Source organism: Carassius gibelio, chromosome B9 (genome assembly GCF_023724105.1).
Source record: "Carassius gibelio isolate Cgi1373 ecotype wild population from Czech Republic chromosome B9, carGib1.2-hapl.c, whole genome shotgun sequence".
In the NCBI taxonomy this organism is placed as follows: domain Eukaryota; kingdom Metazoa; phylum Chordata; class Actinopteri; order Cypriniformes; family Cyprinidae; genus Carassius; species Carassius gibelio.
Window position 1 is genome coordinate 20531846 of NC_068404.1, and position 18000 is coordinate 20549845.

Below are 18000 nucleotides of genomic sequence, written 5' to 3' on the forward strand. Positions count from 1 at the left end.
TACTGCCTTAATTCAGCGTGGTATGGAGGTGATCAGTTTGTGACACTGCTGAGGTGGTATGGAAGCACAGATTCTTTGACAGTGGCCTTTCAGCTCATCTGCATTTTTTGGTCTCTTGTTTGGGGTTCAGGTCTGGTGAGTTTTTGCTCCATGGAAATTTAACCAACTTTTTGTGCTTTTGGCAGTGTGGGCAGATGCCAAATCCTGCTGGAAGATTAAATAGCATCTTCATAAAGCTGTTCAGCAGAAGGAAGCATGAAGTGCTCCAAAATTTCTTGGTAAACGGGTGCAGTGCCTTTGGTTTTCAAAAAACACAATGGACCAACACCAGCAGATGACATTGCACCCCAAATCATCCCAGACTGTGGAAACTTAACACTGGACTTCAAGCAACTTGGGCTATTAATTTCTCCACAATTCCTCTAGACTCTAGGACCTTGATTTCCAAATGAAATACAAAACTTGCTCTCATCTGAAAAGAGGACTTGTAGAGTACCTGTACTTGCATCTAACAATGCCTTAGAATTTTTTTCTCAGTAACTATAATAGATTAGTTAGATTTATTTTGCAAGTAAATTATGTAACACCATTACACACCATAAAATAGCCCAAATTAAAACAAAACAAACATGTCTGATCAAGCTGCATGCTACCAGTTGTTCTGGATGGGGCTGTATGTTGTGGAAGTTGTACGGATTTAATTTGTAACACGTAAAATCCAAGCGTTATGAAGACAAAATAAAAAACACATGAGGGCTTTGGAGAACTAGTTCAGACCCCCCCAGTGTGGAAACCAAAGAAAATGCAAGGAAAAACAAGGGACATGTCAACACCTACGTCTGCTTTTCATAAATCAGGTGTGCTTCCACATCGTCTCTGATTATTTGTAATTCACAGCCACATTCTGACACACCAAAACCACATTTTGTTTTGTGTGGGAAGCTGCTGTAAACATCTGCTACAACACAGTATAAGAAAATGTGTCTTCAGAGGACTGAAAGAAAGATGCAGCACACCCTCATCAGCACAGCGGCTCTGTGTATTGATCTGTGAGTCATGTCTGTTTACACACGGCTCCCACTGCTCTAAACACAACTTCTAATGGAACATAGGCAAATGCCAAGCTTGGAACAAAGTCAGCCACAGAGAAGCAAGATTGTGATATATCTCCTGGAATTTTACAAGATCTACTCATTAAACACACTGAGGATTAAAATAACATTCTCATACACTTAAAAACCCCCAGAAAGACAGAGAATCTGGTGAACATTTCACATAGCCTTGTTTAACCCATGTGATTTAAGCCTTTGAAGAGAAACATTTCCTTTCTTTTTCACTTTGTCTGGACTTGGCATCTCTTGCTTTCACTCTTGCTCTTTATTACTTTTAGTCACCTCTTCCCCATTAATTCAAGAGTTTAACAAAGGAATCAATTAAGGTGTGTTTCCAAAAGGAGGGGCTCACTCAAAGATTACAATTCTGCCTTTATTGTCACTACTATGTTGTTTTAAACTTTTTTTCTTCTTTTGTGAAACATATAAGAAGAAATTGAGATGGTTGCTATTTTCCATTTCCATTACAGTGTACAGGAATTAAAGCCATCATTAAAATATATATCCATAGATCACTTTTGCAGTATATTCCGCAGTTGTTAAGTCATACAGTATGATTGCTTCGTGTGATTAATAGTCATAGTTATTCTAAATGCTTTCATGAGAGATGCAAAAAAATTTTGTCAGTTTTTTTTTTTTATAAGATCACAAGATTTCTGTTTAAAAAATCAGTCCAAAAGATTGATTTATAAATATGGCTCATGAATCTTAATAGATCTACTGCAGGGATGTAAGTATTCAGTATTTTTTGTCTTTTTTTCCAAGTTAAAACATTTTTAAATCAAGATGCATTCACTTGAGAAGCAAAATGATGTAGAATAAGATATTAAACCCGGTTTTCAAAATTAAGTGAATTTACGCTTAAAATACTTAAATATCCATTAAAGGGGTAAGAAAAATACGCTTAATTCAAAAGGAATTTTGAATAACTACCGGTATATGTAATGTACTGTAACTATATTTAATAATGACAATATTTTTATTAATATAATATAAATATTTTTAATGGCTATAAATAATGTAGATTTAAAAAAATGAATACAGTATATTATCATTTTGCACTAAAACAAGACAAAAAAAGCACTTTTTGCATTGAATCTATTAAAGCAGTTCTCCGGTAAAGAGCTCACTGGAAAAAAATCACTGCATATTATGATTCAGTGAATTTCAGTCTCATATAACTATAATATGACTTCAAAAGACTTGGAAAATTTTGATACTTTTATAGCACTTTCGCATCTGTTTTATTCCCAATACATTATATTTGCATAAACCACAACTACTACTTTCTGTACAAATTTCTCTGCTCCACAGAGGAAAGAAAGAAAGAAAGCAAAACTATTCTCCCTCGTCCTTGTTTCATTTTTCCTCTCAATAATACTAGTTCTTTCTCGGTCATGTGGTGGCAGCTGTCTCGTTGTTGGGGAAATTACATTTAGCTTTACATCAACAGATTTGTCAAACATCTTCGGATGGAACACGTCCATTTCCCCGGCATTGTGAAGCTCTCTTTGAAAGCTTTTGGATGTCCCCTATTCACAGGGAAAATCAAAACAGCTATTTCAATGGCAGCGTTTCCAGTGGTGGAGGGGTTTTTGCGCTAACACACATAATGTCCTTAGCTATGTAATGGATTCCCACATAGCTGTGCCAAGATGGTGTTCCATTGTAATTTGCATCAATATACAGTTTTCTTGAATTGCTTTTATAGCCGGGATATGTAATAGCATGCTTCCTTGTATTATGCTAAATAAGTCTCAATGTAAATGTATGATAATTCCAGGGTAAAAGTTTGCATCAAATATAATCTCCAAAGAGAACAAATGAGGACAGATGGAGGGTTACTGAATCATTTTTTTCTTCAGGTGCAATTTTTTTCTCATATCTTTGTATTGATTTTAGCCATGGCTGAAACTGGAATGATGTACAGCATGTTACTGGAGACAAACAAACTTTAGAGGAAACTCTTGAGTGTACCTTAGATGACAAGCTATTTCAAGCTATTTTAAAACATCCCATCTTAAGAAACGCGAACATAACTGTCGGAACTTTACTTCCACATTTGAAAAGCCTGCTTGCTTTTTTTCTCTGTTTATTTGTAAAATAGAGCAAAAAAGACAATTATCTAGGTATCTCTAGCTGGTCTCTCGGCACAGATGTGAGTTTGGGCTTTGACAGTAAGGGGATGTTGAAAGGGACAGCATCCCCACCGCTCAGAGACCACAGGCGCGCCAGGAAGCCTGGTATCCCCTGGGTGGATTCTGTTTGCTGAGTGCCACGAGCATGAGAGACAAAAGCTGCTTGCTTTTCATGCTGAAGAGCCCCACACTGTTGATTTAGATCTAGGATCTACATTCTTCAAATTCTCTAATTGATTCGGTCTCTAAGCACAAGCAATTTATAGTAAACACTTTAAAATGTAACAACAATGTGAAAAGATTTGTTGTGTTCTGATTCACTGAAGTTCAATTCTGGCTCATTCCATTTTCGGATCCCTTTATGTCTCCACACTCACGCTAAACTTGTCAGCACAAGTTTGAAAATGCATGTCTCCAAAATGACCAAGGTGCACAATGACAACAGAAGAAGTATCTTACATATAGTTCCTGAAGTCAAAATAATCCAAAGTTCAAAAGTCTGGGCTCAGTAAAATTTGTACTTGTTATGTAAAACGCCTGTGCTCCACAGAGATCTGTTCTCATTATCATCCAATCTGCCTCGAAGGACATGAGAAACAGACAAATACTAAGACAGATTAAATGTTGATTTGATTTAGTTAATAGAAGTTAATTGCTAAACAAAATCTATTTGTGAATAGAAGTGCCTAAAACTTTTCACAGTACTGTAGCTTTGTCGGTACAGGAGTTCTCTTGAAGTGTCTTGGAGATACACAATACAATACACAAATACGCAAAAGATTAATTCTCCTGCTTGTTCATGCAGTAGATAAAAGATGATGCAACACAGTTCTTGACTTTTATTGCATTTTATTGCATTCAATTGGTTTTATTATTTTTGCAATTTACTTAATAATAGTTATTTCTTCTTTTTAAAAGAAGTCTAAACAAGGAAAGGTTCTGTTTAACATGATTCTGTGATTTAAATGTACGTCAAATATTTTTTGAATGAAACCGGATGTATTCATTAAAAGGCATTTTGTGAAATTTAATTGTGGGACATTCTATTATTTTTTATATTTTATTCCAAGCTCCTGTTAATTTCTGATCTCTATCAGCGTTTACATAAGTCAAGTTATAAGGACCATATTGACAACAAAAGGTGTGTGTGAGCAGATTTATTTGTTAGTGTCTGATACTCACGGTAGATTTCCAGCACCACAGTGGCCTCCTGTGTATGTCCCTGTGCGTCGTTGGCCTGGCACCGGTAGATGCCAGCATCTTCTATTTTGGCATTATAGAGGGTGAGTCTGGAACGAACACCTTCATTGTGCAGGGCCACCCTCTGAGACGGGACCATCCGCTCCCCTTGCGGGTTATACCAGTCCAGACTCACAGGCTCCCCAATCACTAAACACACACAGAAAAAAATATTTCACTGTCATTGCATTTGATGCTGCTAGTCGTGCAGTACTTCCCCTTTATACCAGATATCTCTTAAACCTCTGGTAGCGGCATACACTCTCTCAGTGTCTCTCAAACACACACACACTGCGATAAACAAAACCCGCCATGTGCTTTGCCCTGCAGAGAACGGCTGGCCGAGCACACACTTGGTACCAAGGTGCCTGGTGCTGTAAATCCTGCTCTGCTGGAAGGTCATAAAAAGCATCAGCATGGTGCAGCATTTCTCCGCTCAAAGCATCTATCAGCTGCACAACGGGGGAGCGTGAGACTTCGGCTCCGGGCAGACGGGCAGGCCAGAGGGTGCAACCGGTCCCGTGACCAGCTCTGCCAAGGGAGAAACACTGAGAGCAGGCAGGGGGTTATCAGTGAAGGAGCAGAGCCTGAACCGGGGGACGTCAGGGGTTCAAGGAGAGGACGAGACGGCATAATCTCAGCCCTCTCGGCAAACGCTGGACCATGGAGGAGACACGGAAGGGGTTAGGAAGAGATGTTAGGGGTTGAGGGGCTCAGGGACAAGGCAAAGCTTAGTTTAGACAAACTTCACTGGATCCCCTGTTTCACATTCGTCTTCACTTTTGAATGAAGTTTAGTTTAGTAAAGTTTGGGGAAGTAGTAGAGTTATCGTATGGCACAGTGGTTAAAGATCTGGGCTGAGTGGCAAAAGATTGTAGGTTATAGTTTTGAAAGGGGAGAGGGATCCATGAGCTATCACTGTGCCCTTAAGTGAGACACTTAACCTACTTGTTCCAGTAATAAGAGTACTGTTGGCCACTGTCAGGGCTGCATGAAATGATAAAAAAATTGACTGTGATATTTTGTTTTGCAGTATAAATTGTGAATTTTCACCAGTTGACTTGAAAAGCTATATTTTGAAAATATATTATTTTAGAGTACAACTGCAAAAAATAATAAATAAATAAATAAAAACATCTGGACAAAAATATATACATTGACTTGGGTGGTTTTATCGCATCTGAATGTATGAATGGAAAAATAAATAATAGAAAAGAACTGAAAAACTTTTTGCACTATTGGAAACAAAATCATTCTAGAATGATTGGGCAATTTTGTTGGTAACTGCAAATGCACCAGAAAAAAAAAAATGCTGAAAAATATTTTTTTTACTTTAATGCCTTAAAAAAAAAAATCCATATCCTTTCAGGGTTGAACGATTTAGGAAAAACTCGAAAAAAGTGTTAACACTTAGGTTATACTCTTTATATGACCCAACTCAAAGCTCTTTTAAAGAGTGAACAGGGAGAAAAAAAAAATTGCATTTTCAAAGGCCAAATATCCACTATTTTTTTTTACTCGTTCAATAAAACTAAAACAATATGGTTATTATTATGATTATTACAAAATAAAAATAGAATATGAAGAAAATAAGTTTTTTTTTGCAATAATACTGTACTAGTACTGTAAAATAAAAGCAAATCAAGTAAAAAAATAAATAAATAACAAACTGCTTCATCCGTGTGTAAATATCAATGACCACAGTGCTGCATTTAGTCTGAAATGGCAAGGTATATATTTAATTAAATAACAGTTATTTCTTTAAAACAGGTTTATTTCGATAAGCCATGCAGCACTGTCACTATAGGTAAAACAATCTGAAAAAATGATCAATTACTAGCAAAAACGCGACTGTATACTTTGTGACCCCGGTTATATTTAGTAGTTCAATATGTACTTAACATAGCTCTTTGCTCAAAATAGGTCGCATTAATTATAATAGGCTGGATTAAAGTGCAGGACAAGTCTTTTACAGTTATCCACCATTATGTGATGTATTCACTCTTCTGGAGCAAATAGCTTAAAATATGCAGCACCCAAATTAATCTGTCCTACTGAAGCCTAAAATAGAACTTTATAAATACATCAAACCAATACAGTTTCTCTTACACCTCCATGCATACCCCAAAGCTATTTTTGAAGGTGAGCATGCTTGCTTGTCTCAGCTAGTTGACCTGAAGGTCTGTGAAGCATGTGTGCACCTTCCACATCAGCAGATACATTTCAGGTGTGCTAATCACCCGCAATCTGGCGGGCATCCAGTAGGGGTCAGCATGCATCACCCTGTTTAAAGTGCTGTCAGGTAGAGCTTGGACTCCTGGAGCTCACGCAGCAGAGCCCTGCAACCTGACTACAGCAGCTCAGCCATGTGGAAAAGAAAAACAACATCCAGCTTCACCACAAAACCTGCCCGACATAATCTAGCCCTGTGCACATGGATATCCAAACATGTTTCCTTCAGTACACTGTCCAAGCGCAAACTTGCCTGCAGTGTGCAACGAAAGACAGGCTTAGGAGCTGCAGTTTACACACAACACTTGACTAGTTTAGAATGATAAGGAACTTTGAGCAAAGGGATTTTAGGTGTTCAGACTACAGACTAAGCTGGTGTTTTATAGGAGAAGCATATATAAGAAGCATTTATACTGTGTTAGAAAAATATTAATTGCGTGTGTGTACACAACTGTTAAAAGGTTTGGTGTGAAAAAAAGCTCACCAAAGCTGCATTTATTTGATTTAAAATACAAGAAAAACAGTAATATTGTGAAACATGTTACCCTGTACCCGTCATACCCATCATAAGGGTATTTTTATTTTTCTGAAGACTTTCCATTGATGTATGGTTTGTTTGGATAGGACAATGTTTGGACAAGATACAACAATTTGAAAATCTGGAATCTGAAGGTGCAAAAAAATCTAAATATCGAGAAAACTTCATTTAAAGGGGTCATATGATGCGGTTTATAATTTTCCTTTCTCTTTGGAGTGTTACAAGCTCTTGGTCCATAAAGAAAATCTGTAAAGTTGCAAAGACTAAAGTCTCAAATTCAAAGAGATATTCTTTATAAAAGGTAAGAGTGAACCACACCCCCCTTAAATGTCTCAGTCTACCGCAGCCCTTAAATTCTCGCTGTTTCCGCTGCTTCCAAGTTGTGGAGATGCTATTTCATTGTAAAAGCAAAAATACTTTGTTTGGTCTTCCAAAAGAGGACACAACTAGAAATCAGTGGCTAAGTTGTATTTACAACACTGTTCCATAACAGTTCAGCCCAAATGTACATATGTGTGCAGCGCATTTTATGGAAGATGAGGTTTCCTAAACCAGTAGCCTACTGTCTGTGGCACAAAGGCTGTTTCTATAAATTAGGGCAGTTACAACTTTGCAAGCATAGTCTGGTGCTTCTGACTCACAGCCTGTAAGTATGTTTTTTATATTTAAAGAATATTAGATTAATGTTTCAAACGCTAGTTTTGAGCAGTGTGCAGTAGCGCTTGTTGTTTGTTGTTTCTCGATCACAAATGCAGACATGGTTTTATGTTTATGCAGCGCGATACACTACGCAACACGTAAAAACACAATATAAGTCATTATAATCAGTAATTATGTCCCCACTGGATGCAACAAATGCCTCGTTTATGAAGGGTTTTATTGTTTTTGTCTCGTCATGCCGAGAGACAGCATCACAGTATGGTGAGGGGCATAACATTTCCATCACTCGCTTGAGGAATTCACAATGCACTGGATAGCTGGCCAATCAGCATATACCTTGCTTTTTCAGAATGATGAGCTTTCAATGCATTTCAGAAGGCGGGGGCAACGTTAATGTACATTATATGTAAAATAATGTTTTTTTTTTTTTTTTTTACTTTAAACCGCATAAACACATTGAATTACACCAAATACATAATGTTCTTTTTAGCAACGTCATATGACCCCTTTAAAGTGGTTAGCTGCAGATCTATCTGTCTGTCTGGTGTATGTTTTCTCTTCTTTTCTTTTTTTTGTGAGGGATATAAAGGTATAATTTGCTTTACTCTACTTAAGAGTGTTCTTTAAACTCTCTAAACGCCTTGTCAGTATGCTTGAGTTGTTATGATGTAAGCAGTCTGTGTCAAAGGTGCAAGATAAGTGTGAGACAAGTAAAGCTATTTTAAAGACCCTACACCCTTGCTTCTAATGATGATGATTGCATTACATACTGTACATATAAATGCATCTAGGTGACATAGTTGGATACCTTAAATTGACACATATGTTGTATATGCATTATGATTGGTTGAAATATAAGCATCTTGGTTTAATTAGGGTATAAAAGAGTTAAGACCGTTTTCCCCCCTTGTTGCACTCACATCCAGTGTGAGTGACTGCATCACTGTAGACCCTTTTCTTGCAAGAAAATCAATCTTCAAAAGACTTTTGTCTCATACCTTCACTGAAATGGAAAATTGCCACGACACTATTACAAACTGCCAGTATAAGAAATTGATTAATGTGATTATTCTGTCCAGCTATTTAAATTTCTGACAAGTCTGTAGAAAGCAGAATGAGATTAGAATATTATCCAATTTAAAAACTGTGATAAACACAACCTAATTGATTGCACAGGTTAGCATGGTGATGTTGACAGCTCTTAAAAATACATTTGGTAAAATTCCCTCAAAACAACCTACAGTATTACAGCCCCCTGAAAGTCCCTAGACTACAGTTTGAAAATCCTGATCTGATTTTTTTTTTTTTTTTTTTTTTTTTTGGTAAAACAATCAACAGGAAAACAACTGTCAGTTCAAGACAAAATAATCAAACATACTATACACACAAAATCCCACACTTTGCCCTGGTCATTAATAAAGCCTTTTAGAATTCAATACTGCTTACAATGGGAGAAGTTATTTAAGCTGTTCAAGCTAAATAAATGACTACCCGAGTCAGCACTACGTAAATTGTGTGCATCCATGCAACCATCTCATATACATCAGCGTCAGAGACATGATGAGGTGGAGCTGTGAAAAAAACATACCCGTGCATGTGAAAAACTTGGACTCTCCGACGCTCAGCTCCACCTTTTTTAGCGAGATTGACACCTGGAGGACACCTGGAAAACAAAGAAAAAGAGACAGAAAGATAAGAGAGGGGTAGCAATCAAGAATTCAGCACACGAACCGCAGGTACAACAAGAGCGCCTCACATGTTCCTGCCACAGAAATCACACCAAACCACAGGCGGCACAAAAACTGTCTTTGCAAGCAGGAGAGATGAGAGGGTACAGGGAGACTTCTATAAGCCCCCTCCCAATCACTTCAATCAGGCTAGCCTGCCTGGAACATCCAGCACCTAGTACAAAAAAGTGAAGAAAAGAAAAGGACACAAGACAGACAAAGCTTTGTTCTGGCTTTCCTTTTTTGTATATATACATGGATTGTTCTTGCATTGCATTTTAATCTAGGGAGGAAACCACTAAGAATTAACTGCACCCACTTGCTTCATTTATTTGTATGCATTGTATGTGTTATTTTAGCGTGCATTCGACTAATTTGAATACGTTTGGAACATGAACTCTAGCAGAATGTTCAAGCTCCTCTTTTCCACTCAGTGAATGCTCACCACCAGTGGTGTATAGAAATGGCAATAACTGTATATTAATCTGTATCTTCTGCAATACAATAACCTGTGAATTTGTATAGATCCAGACGTTGGTCAAAACTAAATGAAGTAACTTTATTAAGTTTTTATTGTCCATATAGCAAATATGACTTGGATAATTCATCAAATCATTTTTAAAACTATTATAAATTTTTTACAATCTTTATGTACATTTAAACACACATACACAAACTGGTTTTAAAGTTTTGCTGACATTCCATAGACATAATGGTTTTTATAGTGTACAAACTGTATTTTCTGTCCACTGATCACTTACACAAAACCTTCTGCTATTTTAGATTGTCAAAAAATAAAAAATAAAAATCCTGTATGATTTTTAAGCTCTTTTCATAATGAAAAAAATAAAATAAAATCCCAACAAGGACAGAAATGACTGGTATTTTTATACTTTACTATACTATACTACTGGGGACGATGTAGGGAATACCAAATTCAACACACACATAAAAGATCAAAAAGGCTAAAAAAAGAATGCATTATGTATAATTAATCATTATTTATCATCATAAATTATTTAAATATGATAAAAAAATCTATTAAACTACTAATATTAATGGAAATGTAATATACATTCACAAACATTAAATATTAATTCTTAATCTAAATAAAGATTCATGAGTAATAATCATAATTCATTTATTATCTAATTTTAAAACTTCATTGATACTGGCTTCAGAGACTTTTTACTTGTACTTTTTCTATTAATTGGTAAAAATTTGTATTTCTTTTTAAGCTATTATTCATGTCTTTTTGAATAAGGCATTTCACAGTTGTCCTTCCTATAGTGACCACGGGTGTCACACATCCACTTGTATTGTACTGTATAAGCATCTTGAGCATGCTGAATAAGTTAAGAATAAGAATAAGAAACATTGTGTTGGGTCCATTAAAGAAATAAGTTCATGCGAGCCTGGAATTACATGAAGTTGAATTATTGGGGTGATTTGTTCCTTTAAAACTGCTCAGTAGCAGATGAAAACACCATGTTCTTCTACCCACAGAGCCAATTCACACCGAGAGGACAGTGGGAGGGCTGGGTTTCCTCGTTAAAAGTGGTCTGTGAATTTGTGGCTCAGGTAGAGGTGAGGGCGGCGGGCCGCATATGAATGAGAAAACGAATGCATGCAGGAGCCGGAGGTCTCTCTGTTTACCCGAGAACGACCAACTCGGGTTCTTTTTATGATTTTCGCACATAGGCATGCAAGAGTCAAGAGCAAACTGGACACACGCACACACTCGCGAATGCACAAAGAAACACACACTGACGAAGCTCATGGGGGAAGCACTGGCATCTGGTGTAATGATTAATTACAGCACAGTGGGGCTGGAGCTAGTCATCTGGATGGAGACAAGTCTGAGGGTATGTGAGCTGCTGCCTGTGGCAACCAGAATATAATTACTCCCCAAGACTACTTTGAAAGAAAAAAAAAAAAACAAGCCTTCTCATTACATTTTTTTTCAATTATCGTACTGTTCAAACAATATTACATATTTGATGTCATAAGCTAACGAACAATCGTACACTCTATATAGTGTAGCAATGATTTGAAGAATTTATTACACTGTTAGCTTTGAGGCAAGTACTTAGCTACCTGCAATCAAAGCACCTGTATCTCACATTCATAAAACATTGGTGAGGGAGGATGTTTCTTAAGCAGACTCGCACTCCTGGAACACATTTCCATGCGTTTGATTTCACCTAAAGAAAGAAATCACCTCCACAAATTTCAGTCAAGGAAAATGTGTCACAGTGTGCCAAAGAAAATGCATAATTCATGAACATAAACATTGATATTGTAAATTTTGCACACACAAACTGTATGTAAAAGATAGACAAGCATACAAATGAGCCCTTAAAAAAAATTCTGTTATTTTTGATTGAAGTTTTGAAGAAACATATGTAATGTATACTGAATGTTTACACTAATGTTAAAAAAAAAAATAAGTTCAGGATTATACATTCAACATTATTCAAACACATGAAATATATATATATTCTTTATCTTTGACTACTTCCCTCGCAGCCAGAACTGGAACTAAATGTAATTAAAGCAATTCATTACTTCACACTCACATGAGAGTCAGTTCTCTGATTAAACCTAACTGTCTGTCAGCCAAATAATCTAATTAAACTGATATGAATCAACAGTCATTGGAGCAAAAACAGAGAACACCAGTTTTTTTCACCAATTTACGAGCTGAGATAATGAAAAGAGAAACAAAAAAGACACTTGACAAATCAGACCACCGATAGAGAAGATCCAAACTTTTTGGCAATAAGCACATCTATTTCAAGCTGTGGAACACAACAAGTGTTGTGATGGTAGAGCGCAGCTCTGTGAAACAGAAAACGGAAGAGTGCGGGTGTTGTAGAGACTGCCAAAGCAATTAGCAACAAAAATGAACAAACTGCTATTTTCCAAGAAATCTAATTTAACTGTCTGGTCTCCATGAGTTTAGTGCTGTTATAGTAAATTATACACACACACTATATTGCAGAAAGTATTGGGACCCCCTTCTTATGACTTTCCATGAGTACAAATGTTGATGACATGAGAAATGGACCAGCCACAAATGACAAAATAAGTAAATAATGTCCCAAAATATCAATACTTGCCAACAAAACAAAAATAAAAAATTACTGAGACGCAGCAGCGACAAACTTCTGAAACGATAGTTAAAAGCCAGAATGCAAAGCACATGGGTCCACCTAATAATATTTGTTCACACAGGACCCCAGACCAATAAAAAACAGTCTGAAATCAATGGATGCCTGAGGTGCGGACATAACTCTCTGCTTTACTGTAATTCTGTGGTGTGTTTGTCATTCCGAACAAAACGCCTGTGCAGAAAAATGAGTTAGCGCTAATTAAGCAGCCAGCAGTACAGAGCCCCAAGGCTGAGCAGCTACACATCTGTCATTTAACAGTCCACTATGGAGAGCTATCCTTCCTCACTGCTACTGAGATCATTCAGATCTTTAGAACGGATTCGGTCCAACTGAATCACATGTAAGACTGTCTGCACCTGATGATGTTTAGCTAATGTAAGACAGACCCACGCCCTTCTCAGTGATGAATAATAACCAAGCACACACAAAATGAAGGGGAGGGGGATGTTGGGGTGTTTGGGGGGGACAATCAGGCACTGAGTAATACTATTTAACTTTATTTAGCGAATCTCACTTTTAGTGAACCACTGAATCAGTTCTTTGACCTGAGTTCAAAAGATTAGATGGACTTCCTAAGTTAACTCAAACCAAAAAAAAAAATACAAATAAATCATACATTTAACTTGACACCGACAGCAACACTTGTGCAATCTTATTTTCACACTGTGCAGATAGAAATATATGTGGTTTGAAAAGTTGTCTTCACTGCAGGCCTCCCAATTTAAGTGGTTCCTCTTTAACCTCTCCTTCCACAGTCTGGACCTGTCCACCTTGTCTGGATGGTACTGGGCATTTGCACAGCTCTTTCTTCCCTGAGATAAGACTGGATTCGACCACAGAGCTAAATTAAGTGCTAGAGAGAGGATGGCTACATTGTGCCCTCTCTCCCCCTCCTGTCTCTTTCTGTGCATTCCCTTGCACCTGAAATGTCAGAGTAAATGACTACTGAAAGATCTCTTTCTGTCCCCTCTGCCTGCTTACATCTCTCTCAGAGGAAATAGAAATGACCAAGGTGTAAGATACTGATAACTGAGACATTATGCGCTGCAAATGGAAGCAAAGTTAGTGGTTTAACAGAGACTAGATGTGGTTAGAACCTTTGGGATCTGTTCAAATCAAATCCTTCGGAGCAAACCGAACCCAAGAAATCACCTGGGGACGAGTGTTTTTCCCCAAAGCGTTATCTAATTATGTTTCAAACCAGCTCTGAAAGTCGCCAAAATAGATTCGAGCGGCGAGGGAAAGGGTCAAGCTCTTGTGAAACTCTCATAAATAGAGGCAAAGGAGAATTGAGCACGAACTTCTCTTCGAGGAACCTACTGGGGTTTGTAGGTTAAGATTTCATTGTGCAGAAATTGAATCAGACTCTCCGTCTACTCCGTGAGAATTTATTATCATGGTGGAATTGACTTGACACTGGCTGACCTGCTTAAATAAGGAAGATGTGAATGAGTTGAATTCAACTCTTCAGGCTGACAATGCGGCCAGTGCGCAAGTCTTATCTGCAGGACTTAAAGGAACACTCCACCGTTTTTTGAAATAGGGCTTATTCACATTATTTCCTACATTTTGATAGGTGGGCAAATGCTATTTTGTGTCAGTGCATGCATTGTTTTGGTTTGACTGGGTCGGCGTTAGCTTAGCTTAGCACAATGAATGGACTCCTTTGTTGCCAGCTAGCATGGCCTGAGTAAAAGTGATCAAAAAAATAAAAAAAACCCACCTAATTACTTCTTGTGGACTGCGTATTCACAACGAGTACAAATAGCGATCCAGATTAACACTAGGCGATTTCCTAGGCAGATATTGGCTTGGGACTATATTATGGGGAAGCACAGGCGAAGCACTGCTGCTTAGGCGAAGCACTGCTACTTCGGCGCAGAGATATCACGCAACACATGAAATCCCACGACTTCCGTCAACATACCGGCGTGAATAGTAGCTGCCTGGTTATTTTCCTTACAGTACACGAATGGCCATGAACATGGCTGATTTTGAGAGAGACGAAGAGGGTGACTTCTCAGACAGTCAAGAACCAGAACCATACCTATTTGAACCAGAGTTTACAGAAGACGAGCTGCTTGCTTTGGAAATAGAACGACAGTAGGAGACTGCGGTCAAGCCAGCCGCACTTCAGAAAAACACCGTCAAGCCAGCCGCGAGTGAAATTTATATGCGCGTGTATTAGTTGCGATCGCTCAACAGCCTGAGGACGTGAGGATGAGAGCCAACATGAACTGGTGGTGTGAATGTGGGGGAATATGCCAATCTATGCCGACGGAAATAGAGTGTCTGTGCTGTAGAGAGTGGGACATGTTTTTGCCATTGATGACCAGGCTCAACACGTCAGATCAAGATGAGCTTGCCCGAAGTTGTGTCACATCTACAGAGGATTTCACGGCGCTGATCCATTCTGCAGTACTCGATTTTTTTTTCCGGTGTGACAAAGTGAACTGGAAAAAACGCCCCACGCCGAATGGACCAAATGGACAGCTGTCCACAGAGTAAGTGATTATTTTAATCATGACGCATGTATAGATCGACCCATATTATACCTGTATTCACATAGAGTTGATGTTTTCATGTGTTGCGTGATATCTCTGCGCCGAAGTAGCAGTGCTTCGCCTGTGCTTCCCCATAATATAGTCCCAAGTCAATATCTGCCTAGGAAATCGCCTAGTGTTAATCTGGATCGCTATTTGTACTCGTTGTGAATACGCAGGCCACAAGAAGTAATTAGGTGGGTTTTTTTTTATTTTTTTGATCACTTTTACTCAGGCCATGCTAGCTGGCAACAAAGGATTCCATTCATTGTGCTAAGCTTAGCTAACGCCGACCCAGTCAAACTAAAACAATGCATGCACTGACACAAAAATGCATTTGCCCACCTATCTAAATGTAGGAAATAATGTGAATAAGCCCTATTTCAAAAAACGGTGGAGTGTTCCTTTAACTCAGTGGCTGTGTGCTTGAATGCAGGATTGACGCTCATACTGGAGTCAATCAAGTTCTGAATGCATGTAAAATCTTTCTCTTATGCAGAATGACCTGAACCCACAAAGAAGATGCTAACCATCCATAATGCAGACTTCAGACTTCAGACCAGATGACCTACCATTAACTTTAAATCCATGATTTTTTTTTTTTTTACTCATCACAAATATTGTCAGTTTTGCCAGGCATCTTTTAACAAATGTTCTGCACTGAAATAGTTTACAATCCTGAGAGATGTCAGGCTATATTTACTTCCTTTCCTTGAATTCAGATTTAAATTAGATTATATGTGAAATACAGAGAGGGACATGTTGGAAATGTTAATCGGTTTCTTTCTACCCGCTGTCTGGGTCCTGCTGTGTTAATTAAATGCAGACATCACTTCTTTATATGATGAGAGTTGCTTTTATTCTAAATGTGATATTAATCTGACAGAAGGATAAACATGAGAAGAGAACTAAAAAATAAAAATAAAAACATTAAAAGACACCATTCATAGCTATTCCCAAAGGATCCCTTCTGACTGGACTGAAGTCTTTTACCAAGGTCCCAGTTAACTGATGCCTGATCTTACAGTTTGTGTGGTACATTTCAGCGATCTATATCTATATCTATATATATATATATATATATATATATATATATATATATATATATATATATATATATAGTGAACTTGCTGTGAAGGCTATAGTGTATAGTGAAGGCTGTTTTTTTATTTATTTTTATTATTATTTTTTTAAGATAGGGAATTGAACTATATTTCAACACGTAAACAAGTGCTGTTAGTCATTTTACTTGTGAAGACAATTGTAAAAGGTAATTTTGACTCATTTTGGTTGAAAATTTACACAGACTTCCTAAAAGTACAAGCAGCAAAATCAAGTGAAAAATATTCTAGAGTTAGAGGGTCAAATAAAGAAATCAAATATATAATATAAAATATAAGAATTTATAAATGTACAAACGTGTGTGCATATATATAATCACAATTTCACAGGGAGCAAGGGAACGAAGAGATGCGGGAGTAACTCGAAACCAACAGACTTTAATGATATGAAAATAAAACAGAATACAGGTCTGGAACACAGGAGGACATGAAGACATATGACAGAGACTACAAAACACAGGGCTTAAGTAACAACGCAGGAAATGGGGGAATTAATCAACATAATGTGGAAACAAGGGAAACACAGGTGGAGTCAAATAAACATAAAGACAGGCAAAGAAAACATGACTAAATAAGGAAAACCACCTTTAAATACTAAAATACTAAAATGACTAAAACTATTGAAATAAAGTGGAATAGAAATAATTACAATAAGCAAATACAATGACTAAAATTATTAAAACCGACTAAAATTAAATATAAATCTAAAAATAACATTAACATAACATCAAATACTAAATACCTGGTAAAACTTCACAAAAGGTTCCAATGGTTAACACTGAATTAACACTGAACAATTATTCTGAAGCATTTATCAATCCTAATGTTAATTTCAGCATTTACCAATAAATAATTAGAATATAACGTTCCATCTGTTAACATTATTTATTGTTCCTGAGGTGACATGAACTATGAACAGTTGTATTTAACATTAACAGATCAATAAATACTGTCACAATTATTTATCTGTGTTAGTTACTTTTGACTAATCCATTAACTAATGGGACCTTATTGTAAGGAGTTAACAAAAAAATAATACATACTATATAAATAGTATATAAAAAATACTAAAACAACACTGCATGGGTTTAGAAAGAATATAAAGGAAAGTAAATAATTATTTACATTTTTGGGTGTACTGTTCCTTTAACAGACACACAATATAATTCTGTGCTCAGTTTCCTTATTCTAGAGTTGAAGACAGATTGGCTTAAGCTGTCTCCTCTGTAGACACTCTGTTGATGTCTCACACAGTCTTCAATACTGTCAATCAGTCTGTGCCGAGAGGACTGTGTTATTTGTCAGCCCCAAACATACATTGAGGAATGTGCACAGCACTGACACAAATAAATACATTTCTCTCTTCACTCTTCAATCTTCTTTCTCACACCCCACCGGCGGTCTATCGCTTCAGCCCTCCTCAAAACTGAAACCTGTCACGCAGATACATTCCTTTATCCCCTTCAACTTGCTTACATGTCCGTACAGCAAAAGACCCCTGAAAGTTGTCCTCC

General features: G+C 37.2%; 1 protein-coding gene across 4 annotated transcripts in view; it reads right to left on the reverse strand.

The window, feature by feature from the left end:
* Window positions 1–18000, reverse strand: part of ncam2 (neural cell adhesion molecule 2) — a 176581-nt gene that overhangs the window by 43952 nt on the left and 114629 nt on the right. For all 4 annotated transcript variants that reach the window (XM_052566328.1, XM_052566327.1, XM_052566329.1 and 1 more), the window contains exons 2-3: window positions 9508–9582; window positions 4433–4639 (exon numbers count right to left, since the gene is read on the reverse strand). In XM_052566328.1, coding sequence (XP_052422288.1) covers window positions 4433–4639; window positions 9508–9582 — 282 coding nt within the window. The remainder of the gene's footprint in view (window positions 1–4432; window positions 4640–9507; window positions 9583–18000) is intronic.